This window comes from Cyclopterus lumpus, chromosome 8, assembly GCF_009769545.1.
Source record: "Cyclopterus lumpus isolate fCycLum1 chromosome 8, fCycLum1.pri, whole genome shotgun sequence".
In the NCBI taxonomy this organism is placed as follows: domain Eukaryota; kingdom Metazoa; phylum Chordata; class Actinopteri; order Perciformes; family Cyclopteridae; genus Cyclopterus; species Cyclopterus lumpus.
Genome location: NC_046973.1, coordinates 14,181,921 through 14,199,420, shown reverse-complemented (window position 1 = coordinate 14,199,420; position 17,500 = coordinate 14,181,921). Strand labels below are relative to the sequence as shown.

Below are 17,500 nucleotides of genomic sequence, written 5' to 3'. Positions count from 1 at the left end.
GCCCCGCAGGGGTTTGGAACTCTCACCTGCGGAGGTGACGGCCGTGTCCGTGGTGCTGGTGAGCTCCAGCAGGACTGTGGGGTGCGCAGGGTGCAACAGGAAGAGTTTTCTGATGAGCGGCTCCGCTGCAGCGACGCCCGGTGACACCTACACAAGCCAGTGTGGACGGGTGAGTATTTCATTAAAGGCAGAAACAAAAAGATCCCGTTTCACTGATGTACAAGATGTTCTCTACAGTCGACTCACAGTTGCCTCGGTAACATTCTTCTGCGCTTTGATTGGATCGCTGGCCCAGAAGAGGAACGCTGACTGGCCAGTGGAGGTGGAGATTGCGGAGGTTTCCAAAACCAGATGGGGACACACAAACTCTGCCGACCAGAGAAGATGTCCATTTGCGCCGTCAACAACCATCGCCTGAGAGACAGAGAGAGATGAGGGGAAAAAAAGTGGCAATTTTCTGTCTACTTATTATTCCACAAACAAAATATAAGAGCAGTTCAACTAATGTATGCAAGGACATTTTGCTTTACCTTCATGACGCCGTACGCTGAATTCTGAACGAAAAGATCCAGGATTCCGTCATCGTTGAAGTGTCCTGGGACCGGTTGGCTGCGACAGGCCAAGAAATACTTTAGGGGAGATTTCACAAAATTCTGAAACATAACATGAACGTATTTCATCATCATAGTCGCCCTGGTGGCAGTAACACATGCAGGGCTTTACTTGCGAATGAGCCCCGTGTTGAAGGTCCAGTCTTTCCGCAGGTCTCTCTGTCGGAGCACCGACAGCTTGCTGGAGCCATACACCAGCACCCAGTCACTCTTGGTGGAGTTGAGGTTAGAAACCGTGTCCAGGCTGTTGTGGTTGTTGTCCAAGCCGGCCACAAGAGGGAGCAGGAACTGCACTCGCTCAGATCCCCTAAAACGTTTTGATTTAATTATGGGGACAACATGACAATCACAACTAAATCCGATCCACGCTTGTGATGAAGAAGGTTAAAATTCAAGTTCCCGGCTCTTCATTTAGAGAAAACACCTCTATGCCCTTCTGTGGACATTTTAAAATGTACGTAATTTACATTTTTATTTATGTAATATGTTCTGTGTCTGTATAGTTTTGTGGTAATATGGGTTTGACCTACAATTTACACTGTAATGCAAACAAACTAGTGAATACAGTTATCACCAGATATGCTCTTCTTTCTCATTTTTCCAACCATTATCTTAACAATCTTTTCTCTAGCTCTCATCTTGGTGTCCCTCTACCCTAAACCACAAACAGTTCATAGCTAACAAGCAATTCCAATGCTACTTTGAGGGTTGGAGATAACGCTGTCAGATGTATCTCATAAAGTTGGCACACCTAGAAAACCTTAAAGCTGACGTAGTTTTCCTCCAGGAAACGCATTAGAAAAGATCTGATATTTACCCATTATTATCTCGGACTATGCTCCTCTACAATTAGACATCTCCTTCATATGAGTCGGCTGCAGACTCATCGGCAAAAACGGGAAGCAGCCTCACGACTCACAACTAAAGGACCAATGACAACATTCTTTCGACGGCCTCGACTTCCCCATGTCTCCAAGTCCAAGCAGCAATTACAATTATGCAGAGTGGCAAGAGTCGGGGGCCTGATGGCTTTAAGGAGTTTTATAAACAAATTTAAAGACAAGCTTTCTCCAATTCTTCTTGGAGTCGCTGATTAAGGGTCCTCTTCCACCTACTGTCTCACAAGCAAACATCACACATTACTAAAAGAACACCAGGATCCGTGTGATTGTGGATCCTACCGGCCGATCTCACTTCTTAATGTAGACACGAAGATCATTGCAAAGGTACGGTCTCGCCGACTTGAAAATATTACGTCTTTAATTATTTCTGAAGGCCAGACTGGTTTTTATAAAAGATCGTCATTCATTTTTCAACATCCCGCACTGGTCCCAGAAGGTCTCATTGGATGCTGAAAAGGCTTTTGACCGGATTGAGTCGGAGTATCTATTCACGGTCCGACAGAAATTTTATTTTGGTGATGTTTTCGCTTCCTGGATTAGACTCTTATATTCATCTCTGCAAGCATACTCCCTTTACTGCACATGTTTTGGGGCGTGTCCTAAACTTGCACATTTCTGGTGCTATGTTTTTAATATTTTAACTATAGTTTTAGGGCTCAATGTGCAACCGTGCTTTCTTCTGGCAATCTTTGGAATCCCAGCCAAACCCATCTTATGTGGTACCTAAGAGAGCGATATGATTGCCTGAAAAAATTAAATATGCACAGGATAGTTGCGCGTGCCCATCCGACTGTGTCTATCACCGAAACCATGATTTTCTAACAGCACAAAGGCAAATAAACTCAAAGGAAGAGCCTCTTTTTTCTCCACGGAGGAGCAGGAGATGATCATGAACGCATATGAGGAATTCCAGACCATAATCATGGCAAAATCTAACACCGCCACCACTGTGAGGGCGAGACAAGAAGCATGGCAACATATCAGAGAAGTTAAATGCGTAATGCTGCGTTCACAAAAATATTCACAACGCTTTACTCGCCCGACTATTTGTGGTTTATTCATTCAATTCATTCACTTCACTCGCGCTGGAGAGGGGCTTATCTCCATGGAAACAGTTATAACTTCCGCCATCCACCATGGAAGAAATAACCACTATTTCTGCTTTATACTTGTTGTGGAAATCCCACAAACGTCAGAACATCTAATGCCTTCGTGTTTGGGTTCATAACATTAATATCATATATATATATATTTATACATAACATCACAGCTCAGTGACTTTCACCAACTACGTCTAGATAAGTGGATGAAAATCCTCTTTATTCGCATCCATTCGTCTGTGCTTTGACTTTCATGGAATCTACATGCAACACTTTTGGTGTGAACGCAGCATAAGTGTTGGGAAAATGTATCGGCTAATTTTAGGTGCCTCGTTCTTTAAATGTGCCTGCTGGCAGTCGGCTTAATTGCATGCATCATCCAATGAGATCTAAAATAACTATCTCAACTCTTTCAGAACAAGTAGATAATATATATGTGTATATTCATGTATGTAGAGATGACCATATAGAACTTTTATTGCATTTACTCGGACATGGCCAGGGAACGTAATGAACACATCCATGAGTCTCTTAAGCGCTAAATAAACTTTACGAACACCGTGGCATACAGCGGCTTTCCTGATGTTCTGCATCAGCGACACTGTAGAACAATGTACCACACTGTAGAACAATGTACCACAAGGCTATGCAAACAGTCTGTGAGACAGTCAATGACCGGCTGCGGCATTCAATGTACGGCTCGAGAAGGTCTTTAATAAATGATTCCTTGTGAGCAGAATCGATAGCGCTCGTATAGGAAGTCATCATCACGTGATAACGGATCTTGGCAATCTCGAAGAACTCTCTCCCTATAAAACGTTAATCTAACTAATATCGCTCCTTCATCAATGAGGAAGGGAGCTGCCATTTTCTTCAGGGGGAGTGGCCAGCTTATCCAGCTAGACTGAATGAGTCTGCGCTGGAGCAGGTTCAAATTTTTGGAGGTGTTGCTATGGTGATTTTGCCAAACTTGCTTCGAGGAACCGAAAACCCTGACTTGTGTAATCTCATCCGGAAAAATATCCCGCTAACTACGTTAGCCAGGTACGATAAATAGGGCCCTGGTCCTCTGTCTGATTAACTGTAACTAAACTATAGTTTTAAGATACTGTACTACACAAACTCTATGTGAACGAACGTGAAGGTCATGTGGGTGGGTGTTTTTGATTATTTTTGTTTTGCTTTTATTTATTTTTTTTAATTTCTTCTCATCTTTTATTTAATTATTTACTTTTGTTTGTTTGCTTTACTTTCCTGTTCTTTTCTTCTTTACTATTGTAAACTGATTAACACACACACAAATTAAAATACTTATATGCCTGTATTTCGTATTGTGCATTCTCATCAATAAATTATATATATATATAAAATTTTAAAAATAAGTTTTAAAGTTGGAGCGAGCGAGAGCCATGTGCCAGTGACTGAGGCCTACCTGTAAATGTGTATGAAGGAGGTGGAGTTGGTTTTCTTGAGTCCCTCCCACCCTGGATCCTTCCTTCTGAGTGCCTGAGTTATGGGCATCGTACCAATGGCTCGAATGTAGATATCATGCAGGGAGATGGCCTCTACATTACCTGAGGGGGGGGGGGGGGGGGACAAACGACATAAAGTCTCATAAACCTGCAGTTCAAATTGTTTCAGGTTGATGATCTCAATCAGGGGAGAGTTGTGCTTTTTGGAGAAAGGTGGCGAGACGCTAAACGCCACTCTGCATCTGACTGGAGACGTCTCAGAAATATCATCAGCTACAAGCCCAAAGCCCCTCCCACTCCAACAATGACCTCAAGCTGAACACTGTTTACTTTAAAAGACAATGGGACCGCCCTGACCCCTATGACCCCATCCACCAGTTCCATGGTCTCATATTACTGTCCTGTTTTTTGTTTATTGTCATGCACCTTTCACCAAGTCAAATTCCTCGTATGCGTAACGTACTTGGCAATAAACAGTTCTGATTCTGATTTTTCCATTTGTACCCACACAGCTAAACTAGCCTGAGGCCACATGCTGATTATTGATCTGTATATTACACATGTGATCCCTTTACCCAGTCCGAAGAGGATGTAGTAAGCCCCCTGCTGTGTCTCATGCAGCAAAGGACCGATCAGCTTTCCTTGACCAGTGAGGTTGAAAGGCACGGGGTGTCCGAGCTTCGCCCCCGTCCGCCCGGAGAACAACGTCAGGGAGAGATCCAACAACTGAGGAACAAAAAGGGGTGTGGTCACCGAATGCACAAGGTGGGGACTCTTTCAGCTCATGATCACATAAAGAGGGAGGCGGCTTCACAGCAATACCTCGTCCGCAGGCAGGGTGGCTATCAGCAGATCTGGGAATGAGTCGCCCTGGAGGTCTGGAAGTAACACCGCCTGGGATTCAATGTTCTTCAGTGGGACCGACCACAAGGTCATCCCTGGGGAATGAAAGGAAACCTCTGTGACCCGGTTTGAATTGATTGCCCTCATCTCTTGTCTACTTGGGGAACCGGCAGCTGAGAGGAATTATCATCTGAATTACGAGACACCGGACGAAGGCAATAAAAGAACAAACACCAAACGGTCTATAGAGGTGGTTACTGCCGTGTCCTCGACGAAAAAAAAACACTTGTGGAATATATATATATATTTTTTAATTGGTGTGTAAGTTACTCATATGGGTTTTGTCGTAGTTCAACTGTGTGGTATCGTGTGTTGTTTGTACTTTATTATGTACAAATATCGTTATTATTATGTTACATTATATTATAACAGTTTAATCTTCCATTTAGACCATTTCATCACACCAGTTTCACCTAGTGACACACAGTGACATTCCTATTCCACCACTCAGGACTCTTTGTCGCTGTTGGCTAATTTATTTTATGTTTAACAATGGAAGGATCGGGGAAGGTCCTGGCTCCTGGTATAGTCACCGTGTCCAGGTGTTCTTGGTCAGGGTGCCAACTGTGACAGTAAAATAACAAACACCAAACGGTCTTTAGAGGTGGTTTCTGATAACTAATTCCGGTGGTCTTCACATGCAGACAGACAGACGCTGATGTTATTCGGCTTGTCTCCTAACCTGTGGTGCCGTTGACCGCCACAAGGATGGACTTCCCGATGAGGAGGACCACGGGGGGCGTCTGGGTGATGTCCTGCAGGCCACACTGGATGTACATCACGGACTCCCGCATGACTTTCCTCCACAGCACCTGGCCACTGACCGCAGACAGGGCCACCGCGCTGTAAACTGGTCGGGCGAGAGAAAGTGAGAGAGAGAGAGAGAGAGAGAGAGAGAGAGAGAGAGAGAGAGAGAGAGAGGACACGACTGGTCAACGAACCAGGAGAGCATTCACAAAAGAAGGAAGAAGAAATGATGAAGGAGGAAATGTCAACGTGGGGCACCGGGGGGGATTGTTCCTCACGTACTCTTGTTTCTGGGATGCGTGTCGTTGGTCCATTCGGTAACGCCCAGGAACACGTCCTCCACTGAGTCGCCATCGACGTCCCACAGCGCCAGCGCGGGTGGTGAGACACCTGGACATGGTAACCACAACATGTGAACACCGCCAGGAGAACGAAGTGTGGAATGTGTAAAGAGGACTTAAGCATCAAAACGTTAATGGTTATGTTTATTGGCCCGAGTTTGTTTTAAATATATATATAAAAATACTTGTGTGGTCATTAAAGACCAATCCTGCCGAGGTTGCATGTCTTGCTTTCATGCTGAAACGCAGCACGTGGAGTGATGCTCTCCACTCTGTGATTACAGGGGAGTAATTAACGGGTGAGCCTGCGCTGTCGAGCCGGAGACTCCCGAGTAAGTCTTCATGAAGTGAGGCTTCTCAGTGGGGTTGGACATTAAAAAGTATCAGAGAGCCGACCCTGATTGTGTCGCCGTGGTGATGTATCAAACTCCTACATTCTCTTTACCTCCCGCGTCTCCCAGCGCTCTCTCCCACTGCGGCCTCTTTCCCAGTTCTCCCTTCTGGCAGGGAATCAGAAACGCACACAGCAGCACGAGCAGCGCGGCGCACACCAGCGGCACCAGGAAGAACGCACTTCGGACTGCGTTCTTCATCCTCAGCCTCTTTTTCTCTGCGTCGGCGCCATGGACCCCCAAACCAGATCCCCCCAAACCGCCCGGGCCACCTCTGTCCTCTCCGCCTCGGTCCCTGCCCGAGTCCCTGTGGCTCCAGTACTGCGTGCCCTTTGCGTCGTCTCGGTCCTGCCTGGATTTGTTGGGGAGACGTTCTCTCCATTCGTCCTCATCCTCTTCCTCCTCCTCGTCCTCCTGCGCTTCGTCGTCGGCCCCCACAAGTCTTCCAGATCGGCCGCCCCGCGACTTCGAGGAGCCCGAGCTGAGGCAGCCGTCTCGGCCGAGGCCGTTTCGGGGGTAGTTGAGCACGAGGTCATCCTCTTCGCTCTCGTCCTCACTGTCTGCCTGAGTGAGAGGGTCGTACTCGCCGAGCTCCGAGCCCTTCTTCCCTGCAGGGACACATTATTGATGCACAATAACTCAGATTTTCTTTTACAATACTGATGCATAGATGTATCCTTCCTTCACTCCTTTAGATGTAGCTAAGGGTCTTAATGCCTTTAGTACACAATTAAACATTGTTTAATTACCACAACAATGGCCAGGGTGCCATTAACACATACAACTATATACATTGATATACATTCAAAACGTGATACATCATCAGTAGCTTCCTCTGATTACAGACACTGGTTGTGACATGAGTATCCTCTGTGTATCCAGTATCCCGCCTGGCATCGGATGTGAGGAGTGTGTTCAGCGCTTGTTTACTCTCCCGAGCCGCTCGGTTGGCGTCGAGCTGAACGCTAGCTCGCAGCTAGCTGTCCGTCAGGCGGAGAGATGTCAACACGCTGCTTCGGGTATACGGACATCTTTAATGACATCGATTGGAAAGCACGGCCATTAATCTGGGCTGATAGGGGAGCACACGCCGACTGTGTGCTCCCCTATCAGCCCAGATGTGTGACGAATCAGCGCATCAAATGAATCAACCGCTCACACCATTGAAAGAGCCGAGTAGCGCGAGAGGGTCGTCACACTACCACTACGCAGTCCTGACTGATGAAGCTTTGAAGTAAATGATCTTCTCAAATCGATCTGTTGTTCTGTCTGTCGGTTTCTCGGTCTGTCGGTCTAGTCAAAATACGCGCAGCGCATCTTACCCGGTAATTTGAGGGCACGGGACAGAGCTGCAGCCATTTCTCCTTCAGCGGGTCCGAGAGACAAGCGACGTGAGGCAGCGGTGATGAAAAGCTCGAGGATCACAGACCCGGCAGGTTGGATCTGCGCTTGCCCAACTGCATCCTGGGACTTTGAGTGTTCAGTACTGCGCGACCGATCTCACAATACCATAACATTCGTAAAAAATAAATAATTATAAACAAAGCAAAACAAAATGCACACACTAAGGCCCAATATATTATATTTAGGACAATTCGTTTAAACTACATATGAAATGGGTTTCCGGGCCTCGACAATGTGATCTAATTGATATTTCAAGCCTCAAATAGTTTTTCTGCCCAGTAACAACAACAAAAAACACTCCTTGAATATATGTATAATAGGTGTGTAAGTTACTTATGTACACATATTGTTAATATTATGTTACGTTATCAACGACACATTATATTATAACTGATACAAATGATAGTTTAATCTTCCATACCAGTTTCATTTAGTATACACACAGTGACATTCCTATTCCACCACTCAGCACTTTGTCGCTGTTGGCTATATTATTTTGTGTTTAACAGTGGAAGGATCGGGGAAGGTCCTGGCTCCACGAGGCATCTCGCGAAGTAAGCGAGTCACCTCAGCAGACAGACCTATGCCCTTTCAAAAATTCTTCTCGTTATGTATACGAGGACACGGGCGTCACCCCGCGTCGTTATTTTCCTTACTCATCAGTTTAAGGCATGACAAGTCAACTGTCGAAGAAGGGTATAGTCACCGTGTCCAGGTGTTCTTGGTCAGGGTGCCAACTATGCCTCACTGGCCTCAGTTCATTTTCGTTTGCATCAACAGTTTCCAGTGTGTTGAGTAATAAGTTAAAATAAAATGGCAAACTGTGTTTTGATTATCTTAAACTATGTATATTGTATAAAACCGGGATACGTATTTGCTTAAATTTCGCGCAAAGGCTCATGGGCCGAAGTGTGTGTCTCCTCCGTATTTTGACCAAAGTAATCGATTGCAGATACCTTCATGTTAACTGGGCAGTTGTTACGTTTGTATGCAATATAGCCAGGGGGTTGTAACAATACATCGACATACTTAATTAACTCAAAGCCCGTGGTCAACACACGTTGATATTAAAACAATTAACTATTGCTTCCGACAGACAGTTTGCCTTCTGACCCAAATCGTCTTCCGTAGCCTTCGCTAAAAAGTTCTCGTTTACGCACGCGCCGTGAGTCAGTGTGAGAAAATGGCAGACGTCTCTTTGGATGAAGTGATACGACAGCGCGGTATTAATCTCAAGGCACCAGCTAAACGGTATTAAAACTACCAATGCACGGACGGGCGTTTACTTATTCAGGATGGACCCGCTCGTCGTGACATTTCTAAACGCATTACGTGAATTGAGAACTGGTTGTAGTTGACGTTAGTTCGTTACTGTAAGCTAACGTTAGCCATCAACGCTAGGCTACGCTGTATGTATTAGCTGTAGTTAGCTGTTAGGCCTGTATGGGTGATGCCATTCGTCGTTGAATTTTGAAAACTGTGGGTAATTAGACAGTAGTTAGTTAGACATACTCTGTTTCTAACCAAACGCACATTCAATAGTTGTGACCACGTGTACGTACAAAGAGTTGCGACCAGTCTGCTTTTGTTTGTAACTTCACTCGCCAGGCTCCGTTAGCCAACAAGCTAATATTTACGTTGGCAGCAAAGCAGATTTATGGTCGCACTAAATGAACAAACAACGGGCTAAACTAATTCAAACTAATTCAAACAAAAGTTGAAAACGTATTAATGTTGATCCTCAGAAAGGGTAAAATAAATGATGTTCTCATATTGTCTGTTCAAATAGCAGGGCCCCAGTACAGCACAGCCATTATATGCGTTCTCCCTGTAAATTGCTGTGTGGAAAAATAATATTGTTAGTGTTTAAAGTCACTTGCCTATCGCAAGTTGAGTGTTCAAATATTTAACACTTGTGTTTTTAATACATTTTAAAATGTGGAATGTACCACTGTGTTCAGGATCCTGAAAGCTGTTTCCATACAATTGATTAACTTAAAGAACTGTTTTTTCTTTCAGACCCATGTTCGGACGGGGTGCCGGAGTGCTTAAAGAAACTCCCGCTTCTTTCAGACCCATGTTCGGACGGGGTGCAGGAGTTGGCAAGAGTTTTGACGCTCGGCAAAAGATTGGGGCCAATGATGTCAGACAGCGGCTTGGAGCAGGTAAACACACTATTGACTCTGCCGACTGATCAGGAAGTTTTGTGTTTTGGGGGTTAATACTAAATGTATACCTCCATCTTTTGCCGGTCTTCCCTCAGGTTTTCAAGTAAAAGATGCCAGAGAGAAGCTGGGTCAGAAGGATGCTCGCTTTAAAATCCGGGGCAGGGGTGGAGCAGGTGGAGTGCAGGATGCTCGCCAGATGATCAACTCACGCAAGCAGGGGCAGAATCAATTCAGCCTCCCTGCGCAGACCACGCAAAAGATGGCAGCGACACACCATCTGCAGAGCCAGACACTTGTGCCACAGATACAGATACACGCCAGCAACAATCTTGCCAGTGTGAACTCAAGGCAGTTTAACTCTAATGTACAAGGACTGAGTGCGAGGGGCGGCGCAGTGCCACATCCAAGCAATAATAGGAGAATGATGGATGCTCGTGACAGGCTGAGCCTCAAGAGGAGCATTGGAGGGACACAGACACAGTCAGCTGTTGCACCACCTCTAAAAATAACCAAGACCATCCAGGTGAGGGTAATAGAAGTTGCTTTGTTCTTCAGTGACACTGCCTCCATGTGCTATCTAAGTACATTGACCTGCTTACTGTAATGTTTGATATTGTTTTTTACAGCAACGTCCAGGAGCACTAGGGATGTCAACTGGAATACGTGGAACCCCAATGGTAGAGCTGTTTTGTCTTGATGAAAATATTCCTCTGAAAGAAAAAACAATCTGTCCCTTGTATACAAGCAACGATTGTAAAACATGTTATTTAAATGGATCCTTTTTTTCTCCCACAGCTTCTCTCAAATGAGCATGATGGCGCCCACAGTAATCACATAAAGACGGCTAATAACATGCTACAGTCACGGGTAAGCGCCGCTTTATGACAGCTGACCGTACATTCGGTCTGGATCAGCACCGAGAAAGAAACATCATTATTTTATTGTTCATCCAGTTTCCGTTTCCCGCATTCAATGAATCCCTTCCTTTCCATTCCAGCCTGGTTCAGTGGGCTCCACATTCTCTATGTCAGGCCCAATCACCAAGGTGGTTAAAAATGATACCTACACGGCCCCACGTCCTCCTGTCCCCGTGGCCCCCACCCGGCCCAATACCAGCATGGCTTCTACCCGGTCCTCCGCTGCAGCCTTACAACCGGTCTCCAGGACTCTCCAGCAACGCACAGCAGAAACCAGCACAGCAGCTCCTCCTCCCCTTCAGGTAAAACCTTCCTTCTTGTCTTTGTCCTGTAGCTCGGTATGCTAGCTTCCTCTGCCTTTGTAGCCTGTTTACACCTAATCTTATTATTTCATTTTTGTTTGCATTTACACTGGATGTACTAAGTCAGTAACTTGTCAAATTTAAGTTAAGGTTGATTGATATTTTATAAAGCCAGTTATTTAGAAAGAAATGAGAGCTGTTCATTGATTTAGGATTGTTAAGCTAGTTATTGCAAAAATCAAAATACATACGAGACATGCATGTTTTTGAAATTTAATTTCCCTAATATGAATATTTTTCCACGCTACGAGCTTAATTCTGTCCCCTTCTCCTGAACTCTTACAGTAAATATCTGATCCAGTTGCTGATTTCCCATTAGTATTTGGTGTTTACCCCAGTAACTTTATTTAGGATTTAATATAAGTAGACTGACATCTGTGTCCTTGGTTTCTTAACACAACGTCGTTTTTCTAGGATGGCGTTTGAAGGGAAACTCTAATTTGTCAGCTGACCACTCCGTTGTGGTGACAAGTGTTAGCTGTAACATTTAGCTGTAACACTAATGATTGAAAAACATGGATTAACAACATTTTCTTTTAATATATTTTTGATATAGCTGATCATGTGGTGTCTTTCTTTCTTTTATAGCCTACTTTCAGTCCCTTGGAGGGGACCAAAATAACAGTGAACAACCTGCACCCCCGAGTCACTGAGGAGGACATAGTTGTGAGTAAATCACACTGATTGCGAAATTTGCAACGTTTTATATTCACTGAGTGCTATGATGACTCATTCGCTGTGTGTGTGCACTTGTACTCCCCTGCCTATTTGTCCACAGGAACTGTTCTGTGTGTGCGGGGCCTTGAAGCGAGCACGGCTTGTGAAGGTGGGCGTGGCTGAAGTAGTGTTTGTGCGTAAAGAGGACGCCGTGAGCGCATACACGAAGTACAACAATCGCTGCCTGGACGGTGAGTGCCAGTAGCAAGGGCGCACACGTCAAAACCTCTCTGGCTTTTGGGCTCTGGCTTCTCTTTTGCATGCAGGTTAATGACCACAACAGTGAGTTTGCTGGTTAGGGACATCATTGTGTATGTTTGTGGAACTGAAGGATAGCCAAGTTAGATGCATTTAGTACCACGGTTTTTTGTTTTTCTCTTATCTTTTCTTGTTGTCCTCCCACAGGGCAACCCATGAAGTGTAACCTTCATATTCAGGGAAATGTCATCACTTCGGATCAGCCCATTCTATTGTAAGTGAGTCCACAGGGCTTCATTCCAAATGATTCTGTTGTTGAATGTGTTTAAGGCCACTTTATTTCACCCTACTAACTGAAATTCATGTTGACCATTTACTTCTTTTTAAGGATAAAGAATAATGACGACAGTGCCTCTATTCAATTTGCCAATACTCAACCAGCGACCATCAAGGCAGCTTTTAATCATTATTCAACTTAAATGAGAATTTGCGTGTTTGGCAACTATTCAGTGTGACATCGAGCTGCCTTTGATGAAGCAGTTGCTCAAAGATGACATTTTGTGATTGGATTATTCAGTCTAAGTAATGGATGCAGTGTTTCCAAATGATCACGCCCAATGCATACTGATGAGAAGGGAAGTAATGAACTTAATTTTAAGTAATTAAGTTTAGCTTCCCTTTGACATTGAATATACAAAACGATAGGATATGCAGACGTCCTGAAAGAGAAGTGGGACCCTGTGCATATTGTTTTATTCCTTTTTGTCATCTTGAGAGATTTTTTTCCTTGACTCCAACAGGAGGCTCAGTGACACTCCAGGCGCTAGCAGCGGCACAAAGAAAGACGGTCTGCCCCCCTCCTTGTCTCGCCCCCTCGGTCAGCGAGCCTCCTCTCAGCCCACTCCAGAAGTGGACCCTCAGACCATCCTCAAAGCTTTGTTCAAGTCCACCACACAGTCCACCTCCACCACTGAGCCCCCCAGCTCACAGGCCACTGCCTTTAGCATCAAGATTTAGCTTGTGTCTCGTGTGAATACACTGTCGTCTGTTTATAAACATATTGCTACATTCTCCGTGTTCACATGCAAACTGCGGTTTTTCATCTTGACACCAGGCAGCCCACGTTCTCTCATAAGAAACCGATTTTTACACATTTGATATACATGACTTCTCTGAAGAGGAAATTCGTGAATACGCAAAATCGTGTTCTCGGTTTTATGGCATCCAATTGTTAACCTATTTGTTCCTGATATGGACTAGTGGAAGGAAATGTGATGTGATTTGTTGTTTTAATCTAATGTGGTGGCGGATGCCAAATCAAACTGGATGTGTAGGGTTTTCTTTAAATCTGTCAATTCAATAACAGCCCATTTGGATATGTTGGGTTTTATTTTTTTAATACTCCAGTTTATCTCTACCCATCCTTGTGTCCCCCTTCAAAAAAATGGGCATGGAAAAGAATCTTAGAAAAGGAATTGACACACAATGAGAAGCGTTGTCATTATTGAGAGAAACATTTTGTTTAAGGCTCTGTATTACCACCCAGATGTGTGCTGTTATGTTGCATGTGCCTCTTTTTTCGCATTTTTTTTTTGTGTGACCATAGAAATAAATTAGAATATAGACCAAACTAAAAGTAGAAGAATCGGGTAAGGCAGGATAATGAAGCTATTCTACGTAACTTCAACCTGAAAAGAGGTCTTTCTCGCCAAAATGGCCAAAAACACTTGGGTGAGTAAACCGGGGACTGACCGCAACTATAATGCCACATTTTCAATGTCAAATTATGTTGATATTTAGTTTTTACCATCCTTTTGGCAACCAGATTCTTGTGTGCGCTATATGCGACTGGTTTTACTTGGTTGGTTGACTTTAAAGCAGTACATGTGTAATTCTTCCCTAGTATACATTGCACCTGATTTATGTTCAAAGACTGTAAATTACTTTCTGTTGCTTTCTGAATCAGTCAAGAGACTAGAGAGGTCAGAGCTGTCTGTGAAATGTCGCCATTAAATATTTAGCTTTGTAGATGTTGTCTGACTCGTCTTTCCTGCCGACCATGTGATCAAGATGCTTTTAGAGGGCAGACTAAAGGGACCAAGATCCAGACCAATGAAATTACACATCTTTGCAAACTCACTATTATGCCAACTTTCAGATGCCTGTTTTTATTGACCTTAGCCATGAAATAGAGTTCGCTCCTTGCCCACAATTTATAACTAAAACCCAAAAGTCATACATTTATTTTGAAGCTGGAATACTCACAAAATCCAAACAAATGTGGATTTACTTTTTTTGTCTTTATTGAAGATAATAAAGTAGTATTTTATTGTTTGGAATCTATGTATCACAAACTAAGTAATAACACCTGTAGATGTTATAGATAACTGATTAATTTCAAATGTATGACTGTTTGTTGGAAAATTCTTGAAACGTGTCACTGATCAAATAAATATTTATATATATATCATCGTTAAAATATATATATATATATATATAATTTGGGTTTATATTATTTACATTTATGTGAACAAAAAAACAAACAAAAAAAAAAATATATATATATATATATATATATATATATATATATAGCGTCCTTGTCCGTGTTGTACTTCCGGTGTAAAAGGTCACATCAAAATGGCGCCGTCCAAGAAGAAACATGCCAGCAGCCAGCCTTGTATTATTCCTGGAGGATTCACAGGTAATAATGACGAAATTACCAATATTCATTCCAGCCTTTTGCTCGCATGCGGACTTATCGTTGGACATTAATTTTTCTTTGTGGGTTTTACACGAAGGGGGGTCACTGAACGGCAGCCCCTCTCGCTCGTGCGTCGCTTACTGATGCAAGTTACTGTAGCGAGCGTCGTGTCGGCTGTAGGTTGATATACGTTTCCCCTTTTTCTCTTCGTAGAGCTGACCTTACAGTTTAGTTCCGACAGCGTCGCTCAGCACAAGCTGTACCTGAAAGAGCACAAAGTGCGAGCAGAGAAGAGCTCCCACAGACCGCTGGACCGGACCTTATTTGTGCTGAATGTCCCCCCGTACTGCTCACAGGTACAGTATCTACAGCTCGTCTAGTCTGGAGGATTGGTCGGTGATGTCAGCTGTGTTGGTCATTGGTCATTCGTCATTTTTGGGGTTTCAGGATGTCGTCAAAGAGCTGTTCTCGCAGTTTGGCTGTGTTCAGTCCGTGGAGCTGAGGGACCACCCGGGCTCCTCCCAGGAGTCTGGACCCGCGCTGTCCAGGCTCTTCAAACCCGTGAAGAAACAGGTGAGCCGAACCGTCCCTACATTTATGTGCCATCTATTCCAGTGAAGTCATTAATCTCACCTCGTGTCTCTGGCGGTTCCCCCCTGCAGGGCTTCAAAGTGGGCTACGTGGTGTTCCAGACCTCCTCCAGTTTATCAGCAGCCAAATCACACCCGCATGACGTGCCTCTGGTGGTCTGCACAGAGGAGCGTCAAGTGAAGACGGGCGCGCAGAGTGAGGCCACAGTGATGCATTCATTTCCTTTTAATGCAGTGTCGATGTGAGCCAGATCATTGTTGATCAAGTCAGGCTTTTGACACTTCTTTTCTTTACGCCAGAATGGATTGAGCAGTACACCAAGTCTTTTAGTCATCCGGACAAACTGCAGGAAATAGTGGACTCCTTCATGGAAGGCTACGACAAGCGGAAAGAGGAGGTGAGACTCTCGCCTTCCTCCGGCATCACACGCCCGTCTAGTCCGTTAAGACCTCAACGTGTTTTTTGTTTGTTTTTTTCCTTCGTTACAGGAAGCGGCCAGGCAGCGGGAGGAGGCCGAGCAGCAGAAGGAGGACGAAGAGGGCTGGGTGAAAGTCACAAGGGGACTCAAGGGTTCCAAGGGCCGCCCCCACAGCGAGGCGGCCAACAAGCGGACTCTGCAGAAAGAGATAAGGAAGAAGAAGAGGAAGGAGCTCATGAACTTCTACACCTGGCAGCACAGAAACACACAGAAAGAACGTGAGTTCCCAGTGAAGTTTGTTCATCTGCAGGCTAGAGTTTGTCCTTGAAGGAAGTCGTCAAGCTTTGTGAAACACCTTTTTATCATGGCTCGCATAACATATTCCGTTTCTGTTTCCCCTCAGATATTGCTGACCTAAGGAAAAAGTTTGAGGAGGATAAACAGAAAATAGCGCTGCTGAGGGCACAGAGAAAGTTCAGACCTTACTGAGACAACTACTCCGACTTTCATTCCACTACACGTGTGTGTTTGAGCTACATTATAACCCTGAGCTTTTTCTTTTTTTTTTTTTTTAAATGTCAATAAACTATTATTCTGACACTTATTTTCATCATTGATTTTCCACCACTTCAATATAGAACAATTTGAGTATAAAAACAATTTCAACCATTTTTTTGGCCTTGATTAAAGTCAACATGAAGACAGCCATAATGAACGACAACAGAGCTGGACTTTCTGAGAACTAAAAGTTCATTACAAAAAACATTTATATGCACATCGGACCATGAAAAGTTTTATTGAGATAGTTTGTCAACTTGTGCTTCCACGGCGTGCGGCGCTTCTGGCTTCTGGCGCCTCCCGATGCTCGATGATAGACTGAACATCAGGATCAAGAACAGGGCCACACTGACAGCAGAGAGAATATACACCGTCACCTGAAACACTGAGAAAAAAAGATAAATTCAACGATTGCCATATTCTTATTACATGCAGACTGGACTTACTTGTCTGCTTTTTCATGCACTGGTTGTCCTCCAGTTCAGTGGCGTTCTGTCCCAGCAGCAGCGGCCCCAAAAAGACCAGCTGGACCTGGTCGGATTTAGACGTGGCCTCTCTCCTCTGCCTTTCACCCTCGGATGCTGTGGGAGGAGAGGCGGGAGTCGACCACATAGACACAGCTCATACTCATACAAGGGAAATATATATATATATAATATACTCACGAACGATAGAGCATGGCTGGGCACACTCAACGCCGTTTGTGCAGAGTTCCACCCAACAGTAGAAGTACACCTAAGCGAGAGATTACAGACACATTTTCAGAGATGCACTTTTTTTTAAATTTGATTCAAAATACGTGGATGCCATAACCTTACTTCCTCCACACTCGGATGGCCTGTATGAGGGTCCAAGAAGGCAAAGGTCTTGACATCAAACCTCCTGACTTGGGAGAGGGCGGTGGTCTCCCCCTGGTCACTCACGTGGATGGAGCTTCTATTGTTATCCAAAGGGTTGGGGCATCTATCCAGGAGGAGAAAACACTTGGGAGTTGTCTC

The 17,500-nt window shown here is 44.4% G+C and overlaps 4 protein-coding genes and 1 non-coding gene across 7 annotated transcripts in view; 2 read left to right on the top strand and 3 right to left on the bottom strand.

Moving 5' to 3' along the window:
* fam234b (family with sequence similarity 234 member B) overlaps positions 1-8,754 on the bottom strand; it is a 9,753-nt gene extending 999 nt beyond the window's left edge. For 2 of the 3 annotated variants that reach the window (XR_004609857.1, XM_034539548.1), the window contains exons 1-11: positions 7,791-8,539; positions 6,522-7,076; positions 6,018-6,125; positions 5,671-5,838; positions 4,908-5,023; positions 4,661-4,811; positions 4,046-4,187; positions 724-918; positions 531-609; positions 247-414; positions 27-147 (exon numbers count right to left, since the gene is read on the bottom strand). Coding sequence is in view for 2 of the 3 variants with exons in the window: in XM_034539548.1 (XP_034395439.1) it covers positions 27-147; positions 247-414; positions 531-609; positions 724-918; positions 4,046-4,187; positions 4,661-4,811; positions 4,908-5,023; positions 5,671-5,838; positions 6,018-6,125; positions 6,522-7,076; positions 7,791-7,827 (1,840 nt within the window). In the remaining variant the exon portion in view is untranslated. Of the gene's footprint in view, positions 1-26; positions 148-246; positions 415-530; positions 610-723; positions 919-4,045; positions 4,188-4,660; positions 4,812-4,907; positions 5,024-5,670; positions 5,839-6,017; positions 6,126-6,521; positions 7,077-7,790; positions 8,540-8,578 lie in introns of those variants that run through there. The other variant, XM_034539549.1, reaches the window with a different exon arrangement.
* On the bottom strand, positions 8,392-8,545 carry LOC117735716. The gene has a single exon (XR_004609911.1). It is a non-coding gene; the product is annotated as a U12 minor spliceosomal RNA (small nuclear RNA).
* A 108-nt stretch (positions 8,755-8,862) lies between the features above and the next one.
* Positions 8,863-14,262, top strand: poldip3 (polymerase (DNA-directed), delta interacting protein 3). Its single transcript, XM_034539887.1, has 10 exons — positions 8,863-9,123; positions 9,892-10,037; positions 10,136-10,563; positions 10,667-10,717; positions 10,836-10,907; positions 11,038-11,259; positions 11,908-11,985; positions 12,098-12,227; positions 12,442-12,508; positions 13,035-14,262. The coding sequence occupies exons 1-10, from the start codon at positions 9,056-9,058 to the stop codon at positions 13,249-13,251; spliced, it is 1,479 nt and encodes a 492-aa protein (XP_034395778.1). The 5' UTR covers positions 8,863-9,055; the 3' UTR covers positions 13,252-14,262.
* A 592-nt stretch (positions 14,263-14,854) lies between these two features.
* Positions 14,855-16,543, top strand: rrp7a (ribosomal RNA processing 7 homolog A). The gene is made up of 7 exons (XM_034539463.1): positions 14,855-14,935; positions 15,149-15,291; positions 15,383-15,508; positions 15,598-15,721; positions 15,826-15,923; positions 16,015-16,222; positions 16,348-16,543. The coding sequence occupies exons 1-7, from the start codon at positions 14,872-14,874 to the stop codon at positions 16,431-16,433; spliced, it is 849 nt and encodes a 282-aa protein (XP_034395354.1). The 5' UTR covers positions 14,855-14,871; the 3' UTR covers positions 16,434-16,543.
* Positions 16,544-16,738: 195 nt separating this feature from the next.
* The window catches only part of LOC117734785 (zona pellucida sperm-binding protein 1-like), a 3,686-nt gene continuing 2,924 nt past the window's right edge, over positions 16,739-17,500 (bottom strand). Inside the window, exons 10-13 of the mRNA XM_034539051.1 lie at positions 17,321-17,465; positions 17,168-17,237; positions 16,949-17,083; positions 16,739-16,887 (exon numbers count right to left, since the gene is read on the bottom strand). Of these exons, the coding sequence (XP_034394942.1) occupies positions 16,739-16,887; positions 16,949-17,083; positions 17,168-17,237; positions 17,321-17,465 (499 nt within the window). The remainder of the gene's footprint in view (positions 16,888-16,948; positions 17,084-17,167; positions 17,238-17,320; positions 17,466-17,500) is intronic.